A 14,781-nucleotide genomic window follows, 5' to 3' on the forward strand; every position below is an offset into this window, starting at 1 on the left:
GCCTCAGACACTTACTAGCTGTGTGATGCTGGGTAAGTCACTTGACCCTGTTTGCCTCAGTTTTGTCATCTGTACAATGAGCTGGAAGGAGGAAATGGCAAACCACTCCATTATCTCTGCCAAGAAAACCCCAAATGGGCTTAAGAAAAGTTGACCATTACTGAAACATCTGAACAACAACTCAATGGCACTTACTGCATGCCAGGCACTGAGCTAACTGCTAAGGAGGCAAATTCAAAGAAAAAGAGATAGCCCCTGCCCTCAAGGAGCTTACATTCTGTTGGGGGAAGATAACCCAGAAAATGCATGTGAATAGTGGGGACAGGGAGGGAAGGCAGTTGTATATACTTGCACATGTGCCTTTGAAGTTCAGAAGGACAGCAATAGGAACTGGAGGAAGTCCTTCTTGGGTCTAAGTCCTTCTTGGGTGCTAAGTGGTATCTTGAGGAGGAAATCACTAATGGATGAGCAAGCTGCTGGCATGGAAGGCTGTTCCAGGACAAGGAGAGAAGTTCCAGGATGAGCCAGCTGGAGCAAAGGCATGGTTCTGGAGTCCAGAAAATCAGACAAGGCTGGGGCAGAGAGAAGAGAGAAATAATAACCACCCTCACAGGGTTGTTGTGGGATCAGCAAATTTAAAGCATGTAAAACATTGTGCAGACCTTAAAGCATCAGATTTGTGTATTATATATAATTTATGTAGTATAAGTAAATCCTTATCACTATTTCTGATGTGCCACTCTGACTATGGTTTATTGTCTTTATTGCCTAGTGAATAAAATAGAAATTCCAGCCTTCTAGGCCCCCAGGCTGGCTCTGTCTATCCTTGGCAGCCTTATCTTTTAAGTACAATCCTTAAGAGACTCTACACACCAGGTAAAAGGAACTACTGCTTCATTGCCAGTCTCATCCTGCCCTCTCCCATACCCATGCCTTTGTTCACACCATCTTCAGCCCTTGAATAGACTCTTTATCCCAGGCCACCTTCTCCATGATACCTTCCTTTGATGTCCTTCAACTATTGTGAACACTTCCTTTTTCCTGTAGGAATGCATTTTGCTTAGTCATTTCCTTCCTCTGACCTTAGAGGTCAGAGAACCATAGATTGAAAACTGGAAAAAACCTTAATGGCCAACTGGTCCACCTTTGTCATTTTACAGATAAGGCAAATGGGAGTGAGGGAGGTTGTGTAACTTGCCAAGATCACACAGTAAGTGTCAGAGGTGGTGCTTGAATAGGGTTATTTGTGACACCAAATCCACCGTGCTGCCCCCTTTACAGTTTTGGCCTTTTCCATTTATCTCATTCTCCATTGTTTCATAGCTGTTTCCATACATGTCTTTCCCACATTAGATGGTAAACTCCTTGAAAGCAGATAAGTCTGTGGACTTTCTCAATTTGAATCCTCATGGTGTAGGTGCCTTATCTGAAGCAGGTGCTTAATAAATGTTAATTCAATTGAATCTCAGTTTAGAGGCTTGTTAGTGTTCAGTCTATTTCAGTTTAGCAAGTATTTATAGAGTATCTATTCTGTGAACAGCAGAAGTACATGACGTACGTCCTGCCCTTAAGAAGCTTACCCAAAGAATGTGAAAGCAGGGCTTTTTCTTCCCCCATTGAATTCCTTTAAGAAGTTTTTTGAGATCAATTCCATTTGTGTGCTAGGGTTCACCCCCAAGTAAAACAAACGTGTCACCAATCATAGGATAATAGATTTACAGCTAAAAGGGGCAGAAGAGATTATTTAGTCCCTCTTCGGTACTTGACAGATGAGGAAATGAATACACTATATTTATTGGCTCAATTTCCCTCAGTGGTAATAGTGAGCCACCATTCACACACTTGATTGAATTTGAGCCACTCAGAAAATGCTGACCTGAGTTCATGGAGTTGCTGTTTTGTCTTCAAATGTGTGTTTACAGAGAGAGAAACTACTTAGGTCCTTATTTTCTGAAAATCTACTCATCAGATCAGTGTGTAGATATATAGGTTATAATCTTGCCTTAAAAATATGGGGCTTGTAATCTCCCCTCTTCCTCAGACCTAGCTAGGCCCACAGTTCTGTTCCACAATGGAAAAACTCTGACGTGTCTGAGAGCAGCTCTGGCAGTGGATGGATTGTGCCCTCTGAAATGGTCACAAGCCTGAATTTTACTGCTCAGGCGTCGGGCAATGTCTTTAAAAAGAGACATCTTCTGAAGCCCAGGCTTTGCTCATGGGAAAAAGCCTTAACAAGGGACCTTTTGTATATTTATTTGTCAAGCTCTCCAACTTGGCATCGATTTAGATTTCAAAACTATAGAAGCTTGACTTTGTGCTGTCCTTTAAATAACCATTTTTTTAAATTAGACAACCTGTCTCCTCCTTACTTTGTGTGTGCTTCTATGTACTGCAGAAAGCTTATGTGTTTCTGTGTAAGAGGTACAACTGTTTATTGCATTCAGCCTTTCCTGATCCCTCTTCCCAGCTGCTAGTCCGACCCATCTGCACAGTTACTCTCTGTGTACTTTGTATTTCCTTATCTGCGTACATATTGCTTCTCCTTTCAAGATATAAACTCCTTACACCCAGGTTTCTTCCACTTTTGGCCTTTGTATTTTCAGCATCTCAGCACAGATGCTTACACATAGCACGGGGGCTTAATACATGCTTGCTAGATATCCTAATGGCCCAGTTTGAAAAGACAGAGATAGAAGGCTAATACTGTCTCCTGTTGAGGGGACAGTGTGTGATGTGTTTGGGAATTTGCCAAACCAAGAGAAAATATCACAAAACCAGAGTAAAAAACTTCCTTTGAGGCTTAATGACTTTTGATAAACCTGTTTAGATTTGTTTCTAGAGGGTTCAATAATTTCTATTATCAAATTCCATCAAGTTCCATGAGACACATTTATTCAGTTCAACATACATTTAGCACCTACAATGTGCAAGGTCTTATGATGAATCCTAAGACTCAGAGGTGAAAGATATCAGGGTCTTTGACCTGGATAGGAAGCGAAAATTTATATTATCATAGATCTAGAATTGGAAGGCACTTCAGAGCCCATCAAGCCCAGACCTTATTTCTACAGATGAGGAAATGGGGACCCAGGCACTATTTGAACCCAGGCCTTCTGACTTCAAAGCAAATACTCTTGCCTCTTGGAAGTTTCCAGGAAACCCATAATCTAAAATTTTTTGAGTTATGAAAGATAAAACCCTTATAACAATACAATGCAAAATGTGATCAATGGAAGAGATATGTCAGATTCCCACAGTAGATGCTTGAGGCCAAGATCAGGGATGTATATGTTATAAACTTCCCTCACTCTAATCCTGTGAGATAGGCAGTGTAAGGGTGATTGTCCCCATTTCTTAGATGTGGAGCCCAAAGCTCAGAGAGATTAAATGTCTTCTCTGTGGTCACACAGCTGTGTGGAGCTGAGACAGGAATCATGGTATAGTAGATATGCTGGCCTTGGAGTCAGGAAGAGCCAGGTTTGAATCCCACCTCAGACAGTAACTGCCTTACCCCAGACAAGTCATTTAAACCTCCTGGATCTCAGTTTTCCTTATCTGTAAAATGAGGTTAGACCTCACAGGTTCTTATCAGCTGTGTTAGTCAAGGCTTGAACCCCAGCCTCTTGACTTCAGATCCAATATACTTTTTGCTACATCCCAGCATGCCTCCAAGTCTGTTTGTTTGGTTTTTTTTGTAGCTGCCAACTCCAGAATGTTGTTTTACGTGTTTTTAGTGTTGGAAAGTGCATTCAAACCAGTGCTTTATTTTTATTACCCTTGTGCACTGCTCCAACCAGCAAGTACATGCAATGATGGAAGACTTTGTAATTTGATCCTAAACTTCTTCCCTTGGAAATCATTCTTTGCCCTCTGCCTATACAGCTTTTTTATTTTTAATACTGACTTTTCTGTTGGTGGAGCCATTTTTCCTTTCTCCAGCATGTTAAGTAGGACACACCTGGGGTTAGATCCAAGGATAAAGAGTGTCTGACGTGGCTTCTATTCCATTGTGTAAACAAGGCTGCAGCTAATTTTTCATGTTAAGTAATTCTGCCTGATTTTCCACATCAGATTGTGACTTTTTCTCTACTTAGAAACTTTAGGAAAGAATAAAATTTCCTTGAAGAGATTTCTTCCTTTCCACATCAGAGAATTTTATCACTGCTTTATCACTTGGGAGAAAGTATATGAAACCATGGACTTGATCACCCCTAAAGTGAATACAGTGAATCTCTTGGCTTACAGGAACTACCAGAGATTGAGGTGTAACATTTTCTAGATAGCTGGGAGTTCTCTTCTTTTAAGATCTAATTTATATTTATTTTAATCATTCCTGATGGAATGTTTCTATAATGTATTGCCTTCCCTGTTTTATTTAACAGAATTTAGTGAACATCATTTTCCCATTTTGCCTTAAATGAATGCTAAGGAAAACAAACAGGGTGGTGGTGGGGGTGGGGATGGAGGTGGTTTTTGTTTTTAAATAGTTATATCAGAGAAGAGAGGATTCAAGCAAGGGATAGGATCCCCTCCTAGATTGAGCACATTGGTGATAACAGATGATAAAAAAAAGAACAGAATACTTAATTCTCATTTTGCTTCTTATTTCTCTACCAAGGAGAATTATCTTTAGACTGGAAAAGGCAAAGCAAGATATATAGAGAGTGAAAAGGATGCCTACATATTCTAGATAAGTTTGTTACTAGACCTGGAAGAACTATATTCTAAAGTTCCAAAAGAATTAACAAACATTTATTAATCATCTACATGGTGCCAGGCTGTGTGCTAGGTGCTGGAGATACAAAGGTACACTGGCAGGTATGGTTACCCAGACATTCTTAGTAATCATTGAAAAATCACAGAGGAGTGTGAGGAGAGGTACCAGGTACCAAGGCACTCAAAAGGAATAAATGAAGTTCTCATTGTTAAAAAGTGGTGTGGAAGAGCAGGATTTAGAAAATATAGGGCAGTGAGGTTGTTTTTAATACCTGGAAAAATTTTTTGTAAACATCTTGGATGAGAAGTGGTTATCACGAAGAGCCATTTTGGCTTTATCAAGAGAGAGTGATGCCAGAGTGACCACATTTCCTTATTTTATGGAGTTTATACATCCATAGATAGAGGAGAATCATGTATGTGGACCTTGACAAAGTCTTTTTACTCCTTGTGGACAAGGAGGAGAGAAAAGTGGCATGGATGATAGAAGTAGAACTAGATGAATGTTTAAACTCAAGGGTGACTCTCTCCCAGCTCTAAACTTAAGATTCTGTGGTCTCCACCTAGAAGTCCTGGGGGTATCTCAAGATCAAAGCTGAACTCAGCTTTTTCCTTAAACTTATCCCTTCTCCAAACCTCCGTGTTCCTGTTGAGGTTTTCACTATCCTTCTAGTTATTTAGGTTTTGCAAACTAGTTATTTAGTTATTTATAAATAACTAGTTATCTAGTTATTTATAAATATCTATTATCTAGTATTTATAAATATTTATAAATATCTATTATCTAGTATTTATAAATAACTAGTTATCTAGTTATTTAGGTTTTGCAAAGTCATCCTTGACCCTTCCCATTCCCTCAGCCCATCAAGTCTTGTCTAAGTTATCCCTGTATCTCTTTTATTTTCCCTTTCTCTCCACTCAGATTTCTGCCAACCTGATTCAGGTTCTAATCATTTTTTTCATCTTGACTTATAGAATAGCCTTTTATTTGGTTGCCTAGCTTCTAGTTTGTCTATTCTAGTATTTTCCATGTAACTGCAATGATAATTTTGCTAAAGCATAGGTCTAGCCATGTCACTTCTGCTCAAGAATATTAAGAGACTTTCTTTTGTCTTTTAAAAAATTGTCTTTAATATAAAATCCAAACTCTTCAGCTTTAAAGCCTTTCACAATTTGTCTTCCATCTACATTTTCTAAATTTAGTTCACATTATTCCCCCTCATGATTCTGTGTTCTAACAGCTTGGCTGTCCCCTGAACTCACTATTCCATATCTCACCTTTTTGTCTGTTCACAAACTGTCTCCCTTGCCTACAATGCCCCCCTTATCAGCTCTTAGAATTTCTAACTTCTTTCAAAGCTCTTATCAGGTGCTACCTTTTATGGGAAACCTTTACTGATTTATTTAGGTTGTTAGTGTTCATCACATTATCTAGTATTTATTTGTCTTTTAATTGAATATAAGTTCTTTGAGGAAAGCATCTAGAATGATGGACATTGTAACCACAACTGGAGTGCTGCATTCACTTCCCAACACCATATTTTAGAAAAAAACATAGACAAGTTAGGGAGGGTTCAGAGAAGTGTAACCACGATGTTGAGAAACAGGGACTGGAGATCATACCACTGGAGAGAATTCTTGGGAGTTTGGGGCATGGCAGTTATGGTAACTGTCTATGAAGGACGATCATGCAGAAGGATTAGATTTACCGTGCTAATCTCCAGTGGACAGAACTAGAAACAGTGAGATGACATTGCAAAGAGACAGCTTTAAGATCCATGTAGGAAAAACTTCCTAACAGTTAGAACTATATGACATGGGAAGGTGGTACCTTTGAAGGTGCTTGTGGACCTTCTTGTCCATATTTCTTACATGTGAAGCTCAAATCCCAGAGAGGTTAAATGTCTTTCCTGTGGTCACATAGCTACAGGCAGTGGGTTTCCCCTCACCAGAAATCATCAGGGAGAGGCTGGATTACTCCTTAGAGCTGTTGTGGAGGGGCTCCTTGATCAAGTGAGTATGCATTTGACCACATGGCCTCTGGTGGCCTTCTAACTCTTTAAGATTCTTTGATTCTATGAATTGTGCAGCAGTAACCCTAAAAGAACATTGAGATGTATAGTTTATTCTTGCACTCTTTTCCATACCTAATCCCCAAAATGAAATTACCTTATACTTACCTAGTTTTTAAAATTTATTAATTATAATATATTATAGTTGAGATATATATGTATATATAAATAACAGTTTTATGGTTCTTTCCTCATAGCCACTTCCCACCTTGAATCCCCTTTTCATACTTTTCATCTAATTTTCTGATGATTTGGAAACCAAGTAATCAAGTTTGTTGAAGTTTATTGTAAAGTAAGAGGAATCAGGTTGTGAGTAAGCATCTGAGGGAGTTACTTAGTACTAAAATGCCTTGTTTTAGTCTGTCAACTTGGTGATAATAATTTGTCTGGTCAGAAGTGGTTTTTGCTTCCTGTTTTGTTCTTGACAGATGAGATGGCCAGATGGAGATGTTCCAGAGTGATAGATGTTATGTACGTATGTACACATGTATGTATGCACACACATATAAACACACTTACACATATAAATGTATATATATATAAGCTGTTTTTAATTGATTGAGTGAATAGCCTAATTATGTCTGTGTGTATGTATGTACAGTATATATTTTTGGTTTTTGGTTTTTTTTCTATATCTCTAGAACAACATAAAAAATCTACCCTCTGACATTTACAATGTGGCTCTACATTAAATTTCCCATTATTCTCCTATGTGGCTACTTTATCATGGTTAACCAGCCTGCTAGTGATTCCCTCTTGTATGTATTTAATATATGTGTATATGTGAATGTGTTTGTAAATATGTAACCCAGGTAGTCCCACAGATCTCAAATGCATTCTTCCCTTGCCTGCATATCTTAGAATCCTTTTCTTCTGTTAAAGTATAATTCAGGTGCAGCTTCCTGCAATGACGCCTTCTCTTCCCACCCCCTCCAGCTGTTAGTGTTTTCTCCCTCTTGAAATTGCTTTGCATTACTTTATCTGTAGCAAGCATCTGTGTATATATTGTGTCCCTTCAGGAGAGTGTGAGTTCCCTGTAGTAGGCATCCCTTTCATCATTTTGTCTTTGTATTTCTGCCTTATGCACCGTGCCTAGCACACAGTGACCATTTTATAAATGTTGAGTGAAATTCAAAGACTTTCATCAATAAAATTAAGTCAGTGCTTATATTTTCTTTGCCTGAATTTGACATCAAAGACCCAATGAGGAACTGCTTTTTTTCTCATTCCATACACACTTTTTTTGAGGTAGCAAATCATCTGTATCACCGATTTAAAATGAGGACAAAGTTCATTAATACCCAACTGATGTTCTGTTACAATTTTCTATATCCCATAAAGAGACTGAGAAACCTGCACTTAGCAGATTCTGAAATGTGATCTGCTACTACTGTTAATTTTAATGTCTTGGGCTGTAAAAGCAGTTTCTAATTGATTCTGTGCATATCTCAATTGTAGGACAGAAAACTGACAAAGTTGGAGAGGCAGAGATTTAAAGAAGAAGCCGAAATGCTGAAAGGCCTGCAACATCCAAACATTGTTAGATTCTATGACTTCTGGGAGTCTTGCACTAAGGGGAAGAGATGCATTGTGCTGGTAACGGAACTAATGACTTCTGGAACATTAAAAACGTAAGTCACCACACTGATTTCTACACTGTCAGATACCTTAACTCCACCCTCAAATCCTGCTTTCCTTCCCACCACCCTACCTGGAAATAAATAAACACACTCACGCTCACATTGTGTGTACATATATATTTACATACATGCATACATATCCATGTATGTATGTAAACTCATCACAAGCAGACAGTATTTCTTTATTTGGAGTCTGAGTGGCATTCATCCCAGAAAAGAGAACTGTCCCAATCTGTAGTTTCTTTCACATGTATTTTATTTTATTCTGTTTTATTCCATGCATGACAGCAGATATGCAAGCTATCATTTGATTTTACTTCCTTGGCTTCTTTTTTATATCTGGGTGGTTTGTCATAGTCCAAGAATCTATTCCAGTTTGGAATCTGGCCATATTTCATTTTAATGGCTCCTAAAATGGGCTGTGTTAGTAGGGTATTAGTTTTACTATCCAAAACATGCAGTGGGGATTAAGAAGAGGGCACCAGGATTTGTAGAAGTGTTAAACAAATTTCTTTATTCCCAATTGGTTATGTGTGTAACTAATGTTTACCAGGCCTGTGCTCTTGGTCAGTACACAATATGGCAGCATAGAAGAGACCTTGGGTGACCAATGGACATGTGATTTTTTTTAAACTTAGAACTCTTCCCCCAATGTATTTGCTAATGAAATAGATGCACCATTTAAAGCTGCAGCCATCCTGATGGTATACCTTCTGTCCCGATCCTTTTTGTGGTGTTTACATTGCTATATCTCTCAGATTTGCTACTAGAGACTTAAATTATCATATTTTAGCTGCTTATAAAAAGTGTGGTCCATAAGCACTCACCTGTGACCCTTCTTGCTAAAACATATTTTTAAACGTCTGGGCCAAGTAAAAGATGTAGACATCACAGTGTCATGATGACCTGGCATATCTTTTACGGAATGGTCAGGAGGATAATCGCATAACCTATAACCTAGCAATTGATGCTTCCAGTAATGCCTAAACTAAGGACATTTTCATAACAGAATTAGTGAGGAGTACTAGATCTTAACATTTGTATTAGATTTTAAAGCTAGCTCAAAAATAGAAATGCTTTGCTTTTTCAGATTGAACTTGAACGGCTTTTAAAATAAACTGCTTTCTAAAAGACCACTGAGATCAATCATTTTAGTAAGCTTTGTGGTTGTACCTTTTCACCCTCTCTGCAGATATCTGAAGCGATTTAAAGTGATGAAACCCAAGGTTCTCCGCAGCTGGTGCCGGCAGATCCTGAAAGGCCTACTTTTTTTGCACACAAGGACTCCACCAATTATTCACAGAGATTTAAAATGTGACAATATTTTTATCACTGGACCAACCGGATCTGTGAAAATAGGAGACCTGGGCCTGGCAACCTTGAAGAGAGCCTCATTTGCCAAAAGCGTAATAGGTAAACCCATCTCTTCTACTTGGGGCCTTTGAGATAGTGACAAATGTGGCATAGCAAGGTTTCTAAGCTAAGCTTTTTCATTTAGGTAGAATATAGTTAAATTTAGGAATTAATGGATTTTGTTTCGATTGTGTTTTTTCAGCTCATATAATTTGAAAATTATTTACTCACTGGCCTTATGAACCTGAGTTCCTTCTTCGGGTATAAAATTTTAATCTGTTCTCCTTACTCTGTTTATTTCTCCTCCGTTTCAGTTTATGTAAGTTTGTGTCCAATCTATTTGTGTCTGTTCCTCTTTTTCTCTCTGAACCCCACATCTCTGAACCCCCATTCCTTTTTCATTCCCTCCTCTCCATCTCTTCCCTCTGCAAGTTTGCTATGCATGTCTCCTTCATCTCTTCATGTATGGTAGGCTTAGAAGGAGAGTGATCTTTAAATTCTGGTCTTGAATATTCAGAAACTTAGGCATTATTTTAGTGTTTCTATATACATAGACCTAGTTTCTACCTAGCAGTGCTTAAGGAATCACAGAAAGAGATTGTCCTTAAGGTGCACACGCACACAAAAGTCTCTCTAGAGTTGACTTTTTAGAGTTGATTTGATCCCCACAATGTAAGTATGTTCATTAAGCTACATAAGACCTGCTTCTTCTGTCATTCAATTTGAAATATTCAGACCTTAACCTTCGTGTTTGGTTTAGAGTAAGAAAATTGGATGCTTAATCATAAATCTTTTCTCTTTTTATGTATTATAAGATAATAGTTATACAATGCTTAGCACAATGTCTAGGACATACGAGTCACTATAAATGCTAGCTATCACTATTATAATATTCTTCTTATATTACCCCCTTGGTGTTAGGAGTGATCAATAACTTAGCTATTGCCAAGGACTCAAATGTCATGTGACCCAGTAGACAATCTTATGGTTATAAAAATCTTTTTGAGTGCAATATGTTTTATGTATCATCCACGTTATAAAATATTTTCAGTGTTCTTCTCTGTGAAGAAATAATACTCCTCATCTTCATGGACTAGTAAACTGAGCCAGAGGTACAGGGTGAAAATGAGGAGTAAAGTCTTTTTAAGACTTTAAGGAAGTAAATGAAGATGAAATTCCTTCGTATTCCAAGTTCTTTCTGACCAAAGTGCCATAATGGGGGTTCAATGACCACATTTTTCTTATCCATGAATATGGTTGTCTTGTGAATCACGTGGATTTTGAATCAGGTAGACAGTTGACAGAGAAAAGTTTCAGCTTCACTAAGTGACTTGCCTAGGGTCACACAGCTAATAAACACCAAAGGTTGGATTTGAACTCGGGAAGATGAGTCTTCCTGAGTCGAAGTCTGGCACTCTATCCACTCCACCACGTAGCCGCCACTTAATTTGGTAATTAGTACTTTGTAGCAAGCCCTAGAACTCTATAGCAGAGACTAAGTGTCTCATCTAGGTGTGTGAGATTTCAGATAATAAAGAAATGTGAACTATACAGATGAACCTGTATGAGTCATTGATGATAAAACAGTGAAAGAAAATTTTCTTTACTTCTTTCTCTAAATTGATATCTCATTGACCAAAACTTACCTTTAGGGTGTAAATTTATGGATATATACGCTGATCTTTAATAAAGGGTTCATATAGTTGGAGTAGGAGAAATTGGCATTAATTAGATGTTTCTGAGGAGTGAGCTTTTCTGCTTTAACAGCCCATCTGATAATATCTGCGCTAAATCGGGAGAGCATCACAGAGTTCTCAAAAGACTGAGGGGGGAGCTGTGAAGATTCAGTCACAAAGTGGTACAAGTCGTATTTTACAGTGTAACTGACCTGGTGAATTTACTGAGTGTGGGCAGGGTAACAAGCGCAGAGCTGGATGACCATCTAGGAGAGTAAATAAGTCCTTTTGCACTGATCTCCTTTTCCCTCTTTTCTCTTCCCTTTCTGCTTATCATATCTCATTAGTATAATAAAGCCCTGTTATGAGAGACTTTGTTATAATACAACAAATTTGATTTTTGCTGCCAGCAACATATCTTTCTTATTTATAGTGCTGTATGAATATCTGTTGCTGTTTTTTAAAAAAACACACACAAGGGTGATATCCTTAACATCAGTGTTTTGCCAGGGTCCTATTGTAGTCTCCTAACCTAAAACAGCTTAATTTTTGTTCTCCTCCATATCCAGTTTTTCCTGAGCTTAGATAATTGACGATAGTAGAGTAGCTTGTTTCTGGCTTGTATGGCATGAAACATAGAGTCCACATATGTGGTGATTCCTCTGCTTTCTTTCTAACTGAAATCAAACCTGTTATCTTTTTAAAGAATTTTTTTTTTACAAACATTTAAGTTACTACCCACAGACAGGTGCTATTTGTTGAGCCCCTGACTTCCTTGATCTGCTTTTGAATTATCCCAACATTTTGTAGATTGTGGGAGTGATAAGTACCGCCTTATTCAACAGAATCATGAAATACCAATTCTGTATCTTCAGCTGATTGCACTCTCCCATGCCAGGTGTTTTCTCCTTGATCTTTCTGCTGTACCATTTCAAAAGTTCATGTCCTTGAAGTGTAAAGGTGGGAAAAAGGTGTGCTTTCAATTGAGCATTTCATGGATCTTTTGTCTCTTCCACAACAAATGCTGAATTGTATGTAGTGTTTAAGGAAGTAAAACAAAGACTCCTTCCTCTTTCCAAAGCCCAAACTGTCAGTTAATTCTAAAGAGAAATGCCTGGTGGATATATAATTAACTTTCATCATTTTCACGCCCATGTAGAATATCACTTTCTTGAGTCTCTGTAGTATCAAACGGGCAATGAAAGATCATAGATTTGGTGAAGACTGCAGTTTTGAGGGCCCTGAGTTGATGGAGAAAACTTTTTTTAGGTCAGTATTACTTTCAAAAGTTTGCAGTCTATTCATGCTCCTCGGGCTTGCATTTGTCCTTTGAAGATAAAAGCAGCTAGCTTTCTGCTCTGTTCAAGTGGTAAGATTCAAAGTGCAGTCACAGTTGAAATGGCAGGAGGACAGCCTTGGATCACATGGTCCTTCTCTCATCACCACACTGTTCCTGAGGACACATTTCTCTCTCCAGCTTTGTCAGCTGTTGAAATACTGTGTGCACGTCCACTGTGACCGTTTAGCACTGGCCAAGGGTCTAATACTACTCTGTGGCCTTTACCGTCTGATAGGATCTTTTTTCCCCCACTAGTAATATGTGTGTGCTCTACAGACAACCAATTCTGGGAGTGCCCTTCAAGAGGACACAAACCCTAGTGTCTTTGTTGCTTAGAAAAAAATAATTCACTTTGGATAGCTCAATTTTTAAAATGTGGGTGTTTGTGTATATCTATATATCTGCATATTTTTCTGTCTATATGTGTGTGTATATGTGTGTATGTGCATTTGTCAGATATTTCATTTTAAGGTAATTTCCTATAAAAGCAACTGCAGTGTATAATCTGAGAACTGTATGTTGGCAAATAATTGACTTGGCCTATGTGTGTTAGAGGTGGGACTTGATCGTGACTTGTCCTGACTTCCTGGCCAATTTCTTTCCAGTTCACTAAGCGAAATAGCACAATGCAATACCAGGGGTCTGTGAATGGGATTTTGAAATATTTTCAATGTAATATCTTGTATGGTATTTCATATAGCATTTGGTTTCCTTTGTAATCCTATGAATTTAATTTTATCCCTGTAAAAACATTCGCTGAGAAGAGGTCACCAAGAAGCCCCTCCATACACACTGAATAGTGAATGAATAATTTGACCTCATTCTTTTGTAGATGTGCCACATGTAGAACTCAAATGAAAACTCTGATTTTATTATTCTTTCAGCAAGTGTTTATTAAGTACCTACTCTGTGCAGATCGCTATACTAAGATTTAGGGATGATACAAAGTTCAGAGAAGACATAGTCTCTGCTCTCAGGGAACCTACAATCTAGTCTCCCATATTCTCTTGGAGCTTGGCATTTCAGTGATCTCCCTCACCACTTTCAATTTTTCTTAATTCAATAATCTTTTTTTTTATATTTAATTTTTCCCCTGTGTCATGTTAAAACAGTTTTTAAAATTTTGAGTTCCAAATTCTCTTCCTTTTTCCTTTCCCACCCTCCCCAATTGAGAAGGCAAACAATTCGATATGTTATATGTGTGTAGTCATGCAAAACATATCTATAATAGTCATGTTGTGAAAGAAGACATAGACAAAAAAGACTCAATAAAAATAAAGAAAGTTTTTAAAAAAGCATGCTTCAATCTGTATTAAGACACCATCAGTTCTTTCTCCGGGGATGGATAGCTCGTTTCATTCTAAATCCTCATTCATTCTTCATGACTGCTCTCCTGCTTTGATAGCATGGACCTCCCCTTCTCCTGGATACTCTCTATTCCCTCAGCTCTCCTGACCCAGCTTTTTCCACTTCTCCTATCTGCCTGACTATTCTTTCCCATTATTATTTACTAGATCTCTCCTCAGAAGTAAGGTTATTCCACAATGTTCTATCCGAAATTCTCTTTTCTTCCCTCGTCTGATGATCTCATCAATTCCTTTGTCATCTATGTTGAATTGTCATCTGTACAGAGATGACTCCCAAATCTATATATGCTCTAGTCCAGAGGTGGGGAACCTGTGGCCACAAGGCCCCATATGGCCTTTCCTCAAGTGTGGCCCTTTGACTGAATCCAAACTTCACAGAACAAATCCCCTTAATAAAAGGATTTTAAATTCAGTCAAAGGACCATACTTGAGGACCTAGAGGGAGGGCCACAGGTTCCCCATCCCTGTGTTTAGTCCCATATCACCAACTGTCTGCCAAACAGCTCTACCTGGATTTCCCATAGGTATCTCAAAGTCTAGTATTTTCCAAAGAAATTACAATTAATTAGAGGACCTCGCTACAACATCCTCTCCTCCAAACTTCCCTCTTTTTGCTTA

General features: G+C 38.2%; 1 protein-coding gene across 6 annotated transcripts in view; it reads left to right on the forward strand.

The window, feature by feature from the left end:
* WNK2 (WNK lysine deficient protein kinase 2) overlaps positions 1-14,781 on the forward strand; it is a 234,188-nt gene that overhangs the window by 83,915 nt on the left and 135,492 nt on the right. For all 6 annotated transcript variants that reach the window (XM_069083745.1, XM_069083746.1, XM_069083747.1 and 3 more), the window contains exons 3-4: positions 8,247-8,419; positions 9,621-9,841. In XM_069083745.1, coding sequence (XP_068939846.1) covers positions 8,247-8,419; positions 9,621-9,841 — 394 coding nt within the window. The remainder of the gene's footprint in view (positions 1-8,246; positions 8,420-9,620; positions 9,842-14,781) is intronic.

The sequence above is a fragment of the Petaurus breviceps genome, unplaced genomic scaffold, assembly GCF_028583685.1.
Source record: "Petaurus breviceps papuanus isolate PSGF00001 unplaced genomic scaffold, PetGlider_PUasm1.0 174, whole genome shotgun sequence".
NCBI classification, from domain to species: Eukaryota; Metazoa; Chordata; class Mammalia; order Diprotodontia; family Petauridae; genus Petaurus; species Petaurus breviceps.